Source organism: Doryrhamphus excisus, linkage group LG4 (genome assembly GCF_037039965.1).
Source record: "Doryrhamphus excisus strain RoL-2023G ecotype Guam linkage group LG4, RoL_Dexc_Guam_v1.1, whole genome shotgun sequence".
Lineage (NCBI taxonomy): Eukaryota > Metazoa > Chordata > Actinopteri > Syngnathiformes > Syngnathidae > Doryrhamphus > Doryrhamphus excisus.
The window spans coordinates 5,804,186-5,817,046 of NC_136360.1; the positions used below are offsets into that span (position 1 = coordinate 5,804,186).

The following is a 12,861-nucleotide window of genomic DNA, read 5'->3' on the forward strand; positions in this document are numbered from 1 at the left end:
GAAAATCAATCAATCAGTAATAAATAAATATAATAATAATAATAAAACGGCAAATAATAAAAACTCAAGAAACCACATATAGTTGGTGGGTAGACAAATTATTTTTTTTCAGATTAAAATTACCAAAGCATTATTAGAGCCCTGTAGACATGACAAAACACGACTATAGTCACATTTATACTCTTTTTATTTACAACATATTGCGCAACTGCAGGGTCTTGAGACACATGCTAACTCGCAAACTAGAGAGCTAGCGACCTAAACAGTAGCCTTCAAGTTATTTTGCTTTAAACTTAAATAGCCAAAAACTTACCACTTCCACACGGATAGGGGGGATAACTATTAACAGTTATTTAACCTTTAACATGAACATTAATCAAACATAATAATTTTTTCTGGGTACATGATACCATACAGCATCCATATCAAACTTGCGCGGGCCGCACTGACATTAAACTTTCATATTTAGGCCTCAAACTAGGGGCCGTGTGTTTGAGACCTCTGGTTGAGGTTTTAATTTGTTGTCTGTGTGATACTGCTGGCGGGAGAACAATTTGCCCCTCAAGGATAATAAAGTTTACTCCTTGATTTAAATTGTACATGCATATAGTGACAATACAAGGTGTTCTATTGTGTATTCAGGAAAGTACACTAGAGTACTTGCAAATTGAAGAGTGGTTCATACCTTTCAAAGCAGTGTTTCATAGTGTATCTAGTGCTGTCATGTCTTTTGGTGTCGCAGAGTTAATGTTTATAATAGCGAGGTGTGTGAACAAGATAAGGAGGACCATGAAACAGACTTGACATTGACTGTCTTGATACATGCTAGCAATTTAAGCACAGTATATAACATAATTACATACTGTATATTGTATTATCAATACAGCAAAGAACTCATATGCCTTTCTGGAAGTCCTTCCTGGAAAGTTTTCAAGGCAAACTTCTCCCATGACTTTGTGTGCCGGGCTACATGATGCTGGTTATGTAACAGACAACTGAAGTCCAAAGGTTGCCATAAATCAGAAATGTTTATCATGGTTGCAGAGGCTACGCTGTATACTGGATGACGACCGAGACAGGCAAGAATCTCTATCGTAAATCACGAAGACATACCTTTCTAAACAAGCAATGACTGTAAAGAAGAACTTGTACTCTTTGCAAAAGCCACTTTCTGCAGACGGACATGTAACCCCGTGTGCACCCTTGTATGAACTATAAATACATGTGTGAGTATCATGACTTTAGTCATGTAAATTAAGTCCTTTTTCAGTTTAATACTTTTTTTTATTTCCATGAGGAAACCAAATGTAAACTATTATTGCAAATGCACTTTTTTTGTATTCATCGATTATTATTCAGCGATTATTATTTAGAATTTGCTGCATACATGTAAAAGATTCACCGATAGCATCAACTCCAGGGTCCATAGTTTTGGCCACTTCATTGCATTAGTGCTGTATGGACTTTACAGGCTGCTTTGGCTGTCTCCAAGTCTTGTATTTCAGTACAACTTTACAGTCTCATCTTAGGTTTCTGCCCTATATTCAATTTAAGTGATTTTTACTTATTTTTTTAATGATTGGAATCATACAGAAAACATAGTTGATAGCAAATATTCACATTTATTTTATGTTATCGTTATTATGTGCGCTGTGATTGGCTGGGGACCAGTCCAGGGTGTAACCCACCTCTCGACTGAAGACAGCTGGGATAGGCTCCAGCATCCTAGTGAGGATAAGCCGTACAGAAAATGAATTAATTAATGAACATTATCGTTATTCATTTTATTTCAATTTTCATTCATTTTGTCATCATTTTCTCCCTTGGGTGTGAGTGTGGACATTTTTTTTTTTTTTTTTCGAAAAAGATCTCTCTATAGTCGCACCCTCTCTGCCAGGCATGGTAGGAATTTGCCCGAGTGATTTGTCATATAGGAACGGCTTTACATTATTCACATGGCTTGACCTTGGCTGTCTTTATCAGTCGCTGTACTCTGGACTTTCTTTAAGAAAATTCACATTTGTCAGCAGCAATTATGTCACACCCCAGAAAAAATATAAACTGCTGTGTAGAATAAATGTAAGTAATAAGACATAATTTAGAAAACAATGTCTAAATGTTTCTGAAACTGGTGGAGGTTGTGTGTCTTTACAGTAACATGATTAGACTGGCTGAAAACTCAAAAATGTGGTTATATTTTTGTATTTGCGTTTTACACAATTACTTGTATTGTTTGAAGATGTCTCGCAGTAAGGCAGCAGGGATAGGCTCCAGCTTCCCGGTGTTCATTCATTTACCGCTCAGTGACGCGCCCCACGCCCACCCACAGGCTGTAGTGACTCCAAATGAGAAACAGAGACAGTGTGGATTTAATCACGACACCATCTTTGGAAGGTTTGGAGCCTTTGGGGAGATTCTGAGGGAACTTTGCTTTGCTTTGACTGGTATCCTTACAGGACGAACAGGTAACAATACAAACCGGCCAGGCATTGCTTTCCAAGTGCGCCTCATTTCCGGGTATGTTCCACTACGAACGGTAGCAATATTTTGCTTTAAAGGGAAATTTCGGTCCTTAGATGTTGTTCACTCCATTGGACATGGCCGAGAAACTTGAAACATTGGTTGTGGGTCTCGTGAAATCATGTTCTGTATAAGTCAAAACTTAGAGTGTGCTTGTGATGTGCGGATCGATAGGGAAACATCGATACTTCCGATACCTATGTGGTCCAAAGTCCATTCTGGAATCAAATCAATTTACAATATAGTCAATTCTATATGTGGCAGCCTAACCGCGACCCCACTGACATAGAAAATTGATGGCTTGGGTGGATGGATGTCTTAACAGTGGCACATTCTTCCCCATTAAACTGTTAACACAACCTTCAAATTAAAAGGTAGCAATATAACTAGAAAATAGTTAAATAGTAGTGAAACATGTAACAGTTAAAGGCGCCTGTGTATTTTCTATTTTGTTGGAAGTACTTGTAGAGTTCTTATTCCTTCACCGTGCCTTGTCAGCTCATTGCTGCCATCTGCTGGACGTATAGTGCGTTGCTGCCTTGAAAGTTAGTCAACCTCTTTTTTTTTTTTTATAAAAGGTCCGGAATTGATGATGAAAGGGGTTTTAGTCAACATCCGAGGGTCCAATGACCAACATAGGAGCTGAAAAACAAGCATACATAAGAAATTGTACATTTAGAGACACTATTTATGTGCAAATTTAAACCATTTACCTTCTCACTTTAACCTCTCACTTTCAATTGGTGCAAGGATTTGTTTAAATTGTTGAAATGACTGGCTCAAATTCGCCCTTGGTTGTTACAGGGGAATTCTGCACCATCAACAATGGCCACCCTCAGTATCTCAAATACGACATTTGCTCTGGAGTTGTTCCGAACTCTGAGTCAAACAAACCCAACCGGCAACATCTTTGTCTCTCCGTTGAGCATCAGTTCAGCCCTAGCAATGGTCTACCTGGGAGCTAAAGGAGACACAGCGACTCAGATGGCACAGGTGAACTACAGTATCTGAAATAAAACAAAACACAACTGCAGTACAATTTTTATGAACTGCACTATAAAGACCAAGCCATTCATGTTTTGATTCGGTTTCCATCCATTTCAGTTGGAACAAATGAATGGCGCTAACTAATGTTTCAGTATAGATCACTATACACCAACCAAATACTTTCCTCTTCTCACAGGCCCTGTCATTCAAGTCCGGCGAATCCATCCATGCAGACTTCCAGTCTCTTAATGGGGACATCAATTCACCATCCGTATCATACACCCTGAAACTGGCCAACCGTCTTTATGGAGAAAATACATCTAATTTCCTCCCTGTGGGTTTTCATTAAGTGAATTAACAAAGTTACATATACAAAATGTATGACACGTTATTTCTTTGCAGCAATTCCTTGATGCCACACACAAGTACTATAAGGCAGATCTGAAGACGGTGGATTTCATTGGGGCTGCTGAGGCGTGTAGAGCAGAGATTAACAGCTGGGTGGAGCAGCAGACACAGAGTGAGCCCTCTAAAACGCTGATGAATACAACCGTTTACTTCTTGCTTTGACGTGTGTGTGTGTTGTTTTCAGATAAGATTAAAGATCTTCTGAAGCCAGGAACAGTTAGCTCAATGACAAGATTAGCTCTGGTCAATGCCATCTACTTCAAAGGCAACTGGATGCACAGATTCAATCCGATAAATACTTTGGAAATGCCATTTAAAGTCAATCAGGTGACACCTCAGAAATGATACACGTGTCTTACACAGATGGATTAATATAAGGACATGACTCTTATCTCTGTGTTTGATATTTGTCAGAATGTGACCACAAAGGTGCATATGATGTATCTGAAGGAGAAACTGCCCTTCAACTACATCCCTGAGCTGGGTCTGCAGATCCTAGAGATGCCGTACACAGATGATGAGCTCAGTATGGTCATCCTGCTTCCAGAGGAGTCCACTGATGGCTCTGACCCGTTGCTAAAGGTACGCAACCAACTAGGGATGAGCCGGATATTCGTTATATATAATGCAATACATATGAAGTTGAAAGGAGTACAGCTGTCAATATCTGTGAGGGGAAATCCTGTAAGTTCTGTAGTTTTTATGAATATGTTTTTTTAACTCATTGGGTAATGTATTCACTCTTCACGCTCTGTGATTGGCCAGTCATACCCAGTGACCGCCTCAGCAGCCAGTGAGTGTTTCTGTAGTGTGTTTGTGTGTCTTGTGGTCCCAAGCCACCGTACTTGCAAAACGTGGGGACAATTTGTTGTTGTTACTGTACATTTCTAAATGGACCATTTTTCCATGTGTGTATTTCCTTGTAGGTGGAAAAGGAGCTTACACACACAAATCTGAACGAGTGGACCAAGAGGAGTAACATGGACATCCATTCCGAAGTTATTGTTCATCTGCCCAAATTCAAACTGGAGGAGGAGTACCTCCTGAATGAACCTTTGGCTAAACTTGGTATGGCTGATGTGTTTTGTGCTGCAAAGGCTGACCTCTCTGGAATGAACGGCGAGGGAAACCTTTCCCTGTCCACAGTGGCCCACAAGGCCTTTGTAGAGGTCAACGAGGAGGGCACTGAGGCTGCTGCTGCCACTGCTGGCATTGCATCTTTCTGTATGCTGAGGGAGGAACACTTTACAGCAGACCATCCTTTCCTCTTCTTCATCAGGCACAATAAATCCGAGTCTATCCTTTTTCTCGGCAGGTTTTCCTCTCCCCAGTGAAGAGAACTTAAATATTTTTTTAAAGCTAAATTCTTGCAGGAAAGGCTTTACATGTTTGACTGAACATTTCTAAAATTACATTTTTCTCAATCCATGCACTAAATCAGTTATAATAAAGCATTCAGGGTACACTTACATAGTCTAATGATATGAATAATTGTATGAAAAGCTGTTTGAATTAACAATTAGAGATAATAAAAAAGGGGCTATATTTTGCAGTGGTGTTTTTTTTTTATCTACAACGTTTTTTGTGACACATACCTTTCTCTGTGTCTGGAAAACTTAAAAAATGACGAACCTCGTCTAATTGAGCAATTATTTGCTGAACAGTGTGCCGGGACGATCTCACAATGCACTTTTTCTGGATTCTGCTTACCAACATGGCGGCCAAACCCACTTATGGTTTAACTTTTTTTAGCAGCTTCACTTCTGCTAATTACCAAGAGGCGAAGAAGATCTATTATCCTCAGAAGACGCTTTAGTGTCACTGAAATGAGTCGGTAGTTATTTAATTTTATTTTATGTGTTATTTGTAAGAAACTTACACCTACAACTGCCAATGGAGTAATAAATGCTTGGGCTGAGCGTGAACAAGGTAAAATGCGTTACATTATCACTTCCCTTCCTTCCCTTTCCCTGTACACCGCAAGTGGCCACCGTATGACGTCGACGATTACGTTTACGGAGTGTAGAATTCAAGTGCAAGTTAGCGAGGACGACGGAAACTACTATTGGGACGCAGCCTCGGTCCACAAGCTGACGACCGGAAGTAGACGCGTTGTGCGTATGCGCAGAACGGAACGTGTTACCACTACGGCTAGAGTATTGACTGATATGTAGCAGTGCTTGAATTACTCGTGTGTGGCAGATTAACCAGTGATTTATTATTTTAGCAACTTTACTCGTTTGTAAACTGTTTCCTCGCTTCCGCGTAGAGGCACGCCCACTTCCTGGTAGCTTCGCGTCCACCTCCGGCTGTCGTTTGCAGGTATGTAGCAGTGGCTACTTTGTTTTCCTTTGGCTACTTAACCCTTTCATTTACTCGTACAGTTTTGTCTCATGGATAAAAACATGGCAATTTTATATATATTTCCCCTTGTGTTGTCACAAGATCACAGTGTTCAGTGTTTTTGTACAGCCTGTTCCTCCTGCAATGGCATTTTTTCATCAATATGTTACTGACACCTGAGCTGCATTCCAATGTCAGTTTGAGTTGCCCTCGGTGACTTCCCCCGGAATCCACCATTAGTGTCGTTACATTTCTGTGTAAAGCTGAAGTTAACGTAATAACACTAAATTGAAACAAACAACCTAAATTTGGAAACGCACTCAAACTAAATTGATTTTACCAAAAAATAAACACTATGGATGGAACCATGACTCTATGGGCTGAATATGAGCAAGGCAGGAGTGTTCCATTTATCACCTCCACTCCTCCCACACCCGCTTACCTTTTCATCTCAGAATCCAAAAAGCCCGAGCGTGGTGACCAATGTGGAGGCTATGCATGTTTATCAAAAGTCAAAATTAGTCAACATCTTTTTCAACTGTTCTGGCACATCTTTCAGTTTTACCTTGCCACCTGAGTTTTTGTTTTTTCTTCATCTGTCACTTCCGGCCAATTTTCTGCCAATCTCACCAGGGGCACCTCCTGAATGACCTGTACAATGGTGACTTCACTTGACTGAGGAGGAACAGTGAAATAAGTTTATAGGGGCTATTGACCACTTGTTGCTCTACTGAAGCAACATCCATTGTGTTTGAATGAAGATCTATCAAGAGCAACTGGACAGTACTCGGCACATTTATTCATTCATTCATTTATTTAAGCTTTTACAGCCAGCTCACCATATGATATGGGTACTGTCAAAGCAATGGATGACAGCTGGCTCAAGCATGGGTACAGCTGTCCCCATTTTTCATTCTGGGATACCATTTTTGACACCATGCTTAATCATAGGGCCCTACTCTGATCGTATGGTATTTGACTCTCCAGCATGGACAGGGATGAGTTCAAGGAACTGGCTTAAAAAAAAAAAAACTACCCTTTCTTGTCCAGGTATCTTAATGTATACAAAAAATCTGTATGTTCATCCACCTCTATCCTAATAGCATCATAGGATAGAGGATCTCCAAGGGTTTTCAGGTTGGCCTCTTATCCACAGAGAAACAGTTCTTGGTGCCCTGAAACTGTATTTTCTCAAAACAGCTTCCAGACTGGGAAAATCTGACAATGGAGGCTTGTCATTTTCTTGTAGGCAGCCGGAACACTGTCTACAGAAACAATGACATCACCATCACATGACTAGAAGTGAGCTTTGACAAGCCAACATTCATACATTCATTCATTCATTCATTCTACCGCTTATCCTCACCAATCACAGGGCACATATAGACAAACAACCATTCACACTCACATTCATACCTATGGACAATTTGGAGTCACCAATTAACCTCGCATGTTTTTGGAATGTGGGAGAAAACCCACGCATGCACGGGGAGAACATGCAAACTCCACACAGAGATGCCCGAGGGTGGAACAAGCAAACATAATATTTGAATATTTCTACTGACATGACTCAGCCCAGTCAACATTCTCCTGGTGTTGTGTTGTCTTACACTCCCCAATGACTCACGGAAGTAGCCTTGGAAAGTGGAAGACGACACACCTATGTACATGTTCTTTCTTCTATGGTTTGATGTGTCACATGGTTCCATCTGCGGGTTTATGTTTTAGAAGTGTGCAGGACTAGGGGGTACATGACTTTAGCTAAAATGTCTGACGGGGTACACGACTGTAAAAAGTTTGGCAACCACTGCTATAAATGTTACCCAGCTTATTAAACCTTAACAATATGATGGTATTCATATAAAGGTTATCTAATTTCTTATATTGTTTTGTTTCATGTTCCAGTAGAGCTATCAGAGTGGCCACAACAGTCCGATGAGAGTGTTGGTGACAGGAGGCTCTGGCTTGGTGGGCAGGGCCATACAACATGTGGTCAAAGAGGAAGGAATCGGGAAAGAAGAAGAATGGATCTTCCTCTCCTCCAAAGATGCCAATCTCAAGTGAGCACAAACACTCTCCAAAACACTTTCACAATCCCAAGGTTGAGTGAACATGTTTTTATTCTTTAACTTTGTGTGTTCTCAATGTTTAGGAGCAGGGAGGAGACGATGGAGGTGTTTAGGAAATATCAGCCATCCCATGTTATCCACCTGGCTGCCATGGTGGGGGGACTTTTCAAGAACATGAAGTGTAATCTGGACTTCTGGGTATAAATACATGCAAACACACTTCCTGGACTGATAACAAATCGGTCACTGTGAGATTCTGTTATGTATGTCTTTTTTAGAGGAATAACATCTACATCAATGAGAATGTGCTGCAGGCAGCACATGAAGTCGGTGTGGTCAAGGTTGTTTCCTGTCTATCCACCTGCATATTTCCAGATAAGACCACCTATCCCATTGATGAGAATATGGTAAGAGGTGTCTGTTTTTGAATCAGATATACTACACTACCAGTCAAAACCTTAGGAACACCCCAATCTTTCCAGTTTATTGAAATTGAAGTCATTCAAGTCTAATAAATAGCCTGAAATGTCTTGTAACGTATTTTTCTAAATAAGTCATACTTGTATGTTAATTTTATTTTTGACCCCCTGTTCACGACCCAATCACGTACTTTTGGGATACTTACTGTAGATACTTTTTATTCCCATGGTAACTTGTCTTAAAAACTCTTTTGCAACAGATCCATAATGGCCCACCGCATGAGTCCAACTTTGGCTACGCCTATGCAAAAAGAATGATAGATGTCCAAAACAGGTATGCAAAACTGGTGTACTGTGAGGCCATGTCCACACAAACATTTTTAAAACACATTTTTTATGCATTTTGGTCTCTCGTCCATACACAATCAAAAACACCTCTTTAGCATTCAGCTTTTTGGGAAAGAAATATACGATGTCCATTTGGCAAAGAAATATACGATGTCCACATCAAAAAACACATCATTTGCGAGCTTTTTAGCCTTTTGTCTACATTCAAATGTAACTTTTTGTTCTTTAAAATGGAACTCCAACCAGGGTAAAGGCAAAGCCACTATTAAAAGCTTCTAATACTGCTATAATGCACCCATCAATGACAGCGGTTTTTGGAAGACCCTACAGTTTTGACAAGCAAGTAATTATTTTGGAAAAGTAGCGTGAGAATTTTTGAATGCCAAGAACATCATTATGGTGTGTGATTTGCGTCTTATACATTATGTCACAATTCTGCAAATATATTATTATATCTCTAAAGAAACAACACTTTTACAAGTTACAGCTGTTGACGTATTATCCAATCCAAAAATACGACCCCTTTTGTTTTTGGTCATCCTTTATGCAAGTTGCATTTCTCCAATTTGTGACAGTCTTCTGTAACACCGGTTTACAAAAATTGATACACTCACCAGTGATGACTATATCAATATACACTATGTTGATAATATGTGTGTGTGTATATATTAGGTCAGTGATTAGAATACTCGGTTCAGCTCATGGAGGGAGTAGGCAGAATACTGAAGGCTTTTAGAATGCAATATATTATTTACAGGTTAACATTGCATACAAATATTTACAGTGCAATTTTAAGAATATGAGAGACAACGAATGGCCATTCAGTAGTTCAGCAAGAGTAACAATGTAGGTTGCTATTGCACAAAATATGTTCCTGATCCACCCAGAGTCCATAGGATGCAACTGAACCCGTGTCTGGGATTGCAGTTGCCTTTTAATAAGTGAAGTGGTTGCGATGGTATGAATTTGGTGGCAGATGTTGCGTGGTGGGAAAAAAGTTTGTGGGCTGCAAAAAGAAGCCCCCTACCAGCGTGTGGGCGACTCTTGCAGTGGCTTTCAATCAGTGGCTCTCGGCCTGGTCTGGTAGCGCGCAGAATCTGGTCTGTGTAACAAGACCAAATGTTCACTAATCACACAATGTACAGTGCTCTATGTATTGCTTACCATTTAAGCTATACATACACATGATCAAGTTGTTCCACACCTATAAATAGAATTCTATGTATGTGCTCACAATATCCAAAAATAGCATTAATTGCATTATAACTCCAAATTATACTTAATACTTAATGAAGAATTAACAGTTCAATACATACATTCACAAAAATTCATTCATAAATAGTGCAATTCATATACAATACTCAACAGGTACGTGTCTCAAATAATAGACATTCATTGAAGCATTATAAGTGCTACAGTTATTAGACACTTTGACAAATGTGTTCGATAGATCCAATTTAAACTATTGCTCCAACAGGTTGTCGTTGTGTTTTGGTGAAGTAAGGCGTGTTCAAATCAAGCTAACAGTATGGAGTGAATGGAGGCTGCCAGCTAATGCTACAAACAATTGATATAAAATGGACTTACCAAATACGAAGTCTATCGCAATATGTATAGTTTTTCCCCATCGCCCTGGTTCACGGTAGGAGGCTCCTACAAGTTCAATGTGAACCATTAAAAGCAGAAATGTATCATGTCGTAGTGAGGGGATTTGAACTCAGGCAACACTTCATCGTAGTGGTGTGTCGGTCATGAACAAACGGTTAAAAAAAACGAATTATTTTTTGTGAACGGATTGAAAGAGGTCACCACCCCTAAAATACCCGTTCAGTCCGTTAAGTTGATTGGCTGGAGAGTCAATTTACCGTTCCTAAACTATCTGCGTACTTGCCTGTCTTATCCTATCGTCGCCACCTCGCTCTGTGGGTGGGGTTAGCTGACTGAGAGACCCAAACCGAGATATTGACCGACACTGTCGGTGACCTCTTTCATTCCGTTCACAAAAAATAACAAATTATTTTGACCAGTTCGTTCATGACCGACACACCACGAGTCATCACGTGTTGTTGCTCTGTTGAGTCGGAACGAACGTGAACATGAGTGAACGGACTGACTCGACACAGCTGATCACAGGCTAGCGACCAATTGACCGAAATTAACGAATCTTTTTACTGAATGAACCGGTTCACTGAAATGAACTGTTTTGACCGGCAGCGTCAAATGGGGACAATATAGAAGCATGGTTAAAACGTCATAGAGGCAAAATTTACCTGGTTACACTTACCTTTTTGTAATTGTTTATTAAACTGCATTGATGTTGCTCAGGGCCTATTTCCAGCAGCATGGACGTCACTACACAGCTGTGATCCCCACTAATGTGTTCGGTCCCCATGACAACTTCAGCATTGAAGATGGTCATGTGCTACCAGGTCTAATTCACAGAGCTTACATTGCCAAAGGTAAGTTACGTTTTGCTACATAAGCACCAAGGATGCATAAGCAGTAACAACATAACAACAAATGTGTTTGTGATTTTTCTGACATACAAACCCACTCTTGTTTATCTCCACTGTTAGAAGAGGGGAAGCCCTTGGTTGTCTGGGGCTCAGGTACTCCAAGAAGGCAGTTCATTTACTCTTTGGACTTGGCTCGCCTCTTCCTTTGGGTTTTAAGAGAATATCCAGAGGTTGACCCCATTATCCTTTCTGGTGAGTTTTAACACATGTTGTGTGCTGACTTCTGAACACATTATGTACAGTAAAAGTAATTATTGTGTTGTCTCTCTCTCCCAGTTGGTGAGGAAGATGAAGTATCAATTAAAGAAGCAGCAGACGCAGTGGTGCATGCACTGGACTTTAAGGGTGAAGTGGTTGTATCCTTAAATACATGTAGTTTGCTGGCTGGAGAGGATAAATACACCAACTTTTCAGATTAGAGCTGTCCTATGTAGTCAGACTAGTGTTTGTCCTACCTAGTCAATGAGCATGAACTGATGAATCCCGCTTGGATGGGAGGCGAAACGTCTTCTAAGACGACCTCAACAGTCCAGTTTGCGATCGATTCAATGTCCTGAGAAAACAATGACCTTTATTGTTATTGTTTGGTAATGGTTTAATTTTACTTGAACATGAATCAAGTTACAATGGAGGTTTTACATGGCTCCATAATGATTTATTCCACCATCATTCCCTATTATAACCTGCCCTTATTAAACCTTTTCATGCCATCCATCTCCATCTCAAACATGCTGATCAATGATCTCATTCTATATGGAATTTCCTTCACCGTCACCCTGCAGTATGATACCAGCAAAGCAGATGGGCAGTTTAAAAAGACAGCCAATAATGCAAAGCTCCACAGCTATCTCCCAGATTTCAGCTTCACACCCTTCCAACAAGGTAGGAAGATGGCAGGCTGCTTGTGAGTCAGTCACTTTTAATGAAAGTCATCTGCTTACTCTTCTCATGTCCTCCTAGCTCTCAAGGAGACCTGTGACTGGTTTGTTGCCAACTATGACACAGCTCGTAAGTGAAAGCAGATATCCATTGGGGAGTAAAACAAGACAATGTGCAATCTGTTACAAGATGGTCATACAGAAGTCGCTCAGAGCCAGGCTTGCATTCCTGGGTGAGCTGGATGGAGAACCTGCAACATCTGACTCTGTGAAGATCAGATCTATTTTTTGTTATCTATCCATCGGACTTCCACCTGTTTGTGACCTTTCCACATTAAAAGGCCATGGCCAAATATTTCACAGTGAGTTATAT

At 40.3% G+C, this 12,861-nt stretch overlaps 2 protein-coding genes across 3 annotated transcripts; both read left to right on the plus strand.

The window, feature by feature from the left end:
- The first annotated feature begins 2,300 nt into the window (after nucleotides 1-2,300).
- On the plus strand, nucleotides 2,301-5,806 carry serpinb1 (serpin peptidase inhibitor, clade B (ovalbumin), member 1). Its single transcript, XM_058073609.2, has 7 exons — nucleotides 2,301-2,465; nucleotides 3,325-3,513; nucleotides 3,704-3,841; nucleotides 3,910-4,027; nucleotides 4,100-4,242; nucleotides 4,330-4,497; nucleotides 4,842-5,806. Exons 2-7 carry the CDS (start codon nucleotides 3,346-3,348, stop codon nucleotides 5,247-5,249), a joined length of 1,143 nt encoding a protein of 380 aa, XP_057929592.2. The 5' UTR covers nucleotides 2,301-2,465; nucleotides 3,325-3,345; the 3' UTR covers nucleotides 5,250-5,806.
- Nucleotides 5,807-6,019: 213 nt separating this feature from the next.
- Nucleotides 6,020-12,861, plus strand: LOC131129765 (GDP-L-fucose synthase). Of its 2 annotated transcripts, none has more exons than XM_058073611.2 (10): nucleotides 6,020-6,237; nucleotides 8,167-8,318; nucleotides 8,411-8,525; nucleotides 8,606-8,734; nucleotides 9,007-9,080; nucleotides 11,420-11,553; nucleotides 11,671-11,802; nucleotides 11,887-11,966; nucleotides 12,393-12,492; nucleotides 12,571-12,861. In XM_058073611.2, exons 2-10 carry the CDS (start codon nucleotides 8,194-8,196, stop codon nucleotides 12,624-12,626), a joined length of 945 nt encoding a protein of 314 aa, XP_057929594.2. In that variant the 5' UTR covers nucleotides 6,020-6,237; nucleotides 8,167-8,193; the 3' UTR covers nucleotides 12,627-12,861. The 2 variants fall into 2 exon arrangements, with proteins under 2 accessions (XP_057929594.2, XP_057929593.2); XM_058073610.2 differs by having other exon boundaries at nucleotides 6,021-6,237; nucleotides 8,164-8,318; nucleotides 12,571-12,860.

Bases quoted from the DNA above. Each gene is read 5' to 3' on its own strand.
- serpinb1 (XM_058073609.2), top strand. From the start codon at position 3,346: ATGGCCACCCTCAGTATCTCAAATACGACATTTGCTCTGGAGTTGTTC. The intron at 4,243-4,329 runs GTGACACCTCAG...GATATTTGTCAG, and splicing joins TGCCATTTAAAGTCAATCAG to AATGTGACCACAAAGGTGCA. The intron at 4,498-4,841 runs GTACGCAACCAA...ATTTCCTTGTAG, and splicing joins GCTCTGACCCGTTGCTAAAG to GTGGAAAAGGAGCTTACACA.
- LOC131129765 (XM_058073611.2), top strand. From the start codon at position 8,194: ATGAGAGTGTTGGTGACAGGAGGCTCTGGCTTGGTGGGCAGGGCCATA. The intron at 9,081-11,419 runs GTATGCAAAACT...GATGTTGCTCAG, and splicing joins ATGATAGATGTCCAAAACAG to GGCCTATTTCCAGCAGCATG. The intron at 11,967-12,392 runs GTATCCTTAAAT...GTCACCCTGCAG, and splicing joins ACTTTAAGGGTGAAGTGGTT to TATGATACCAGCAAAGCAGA.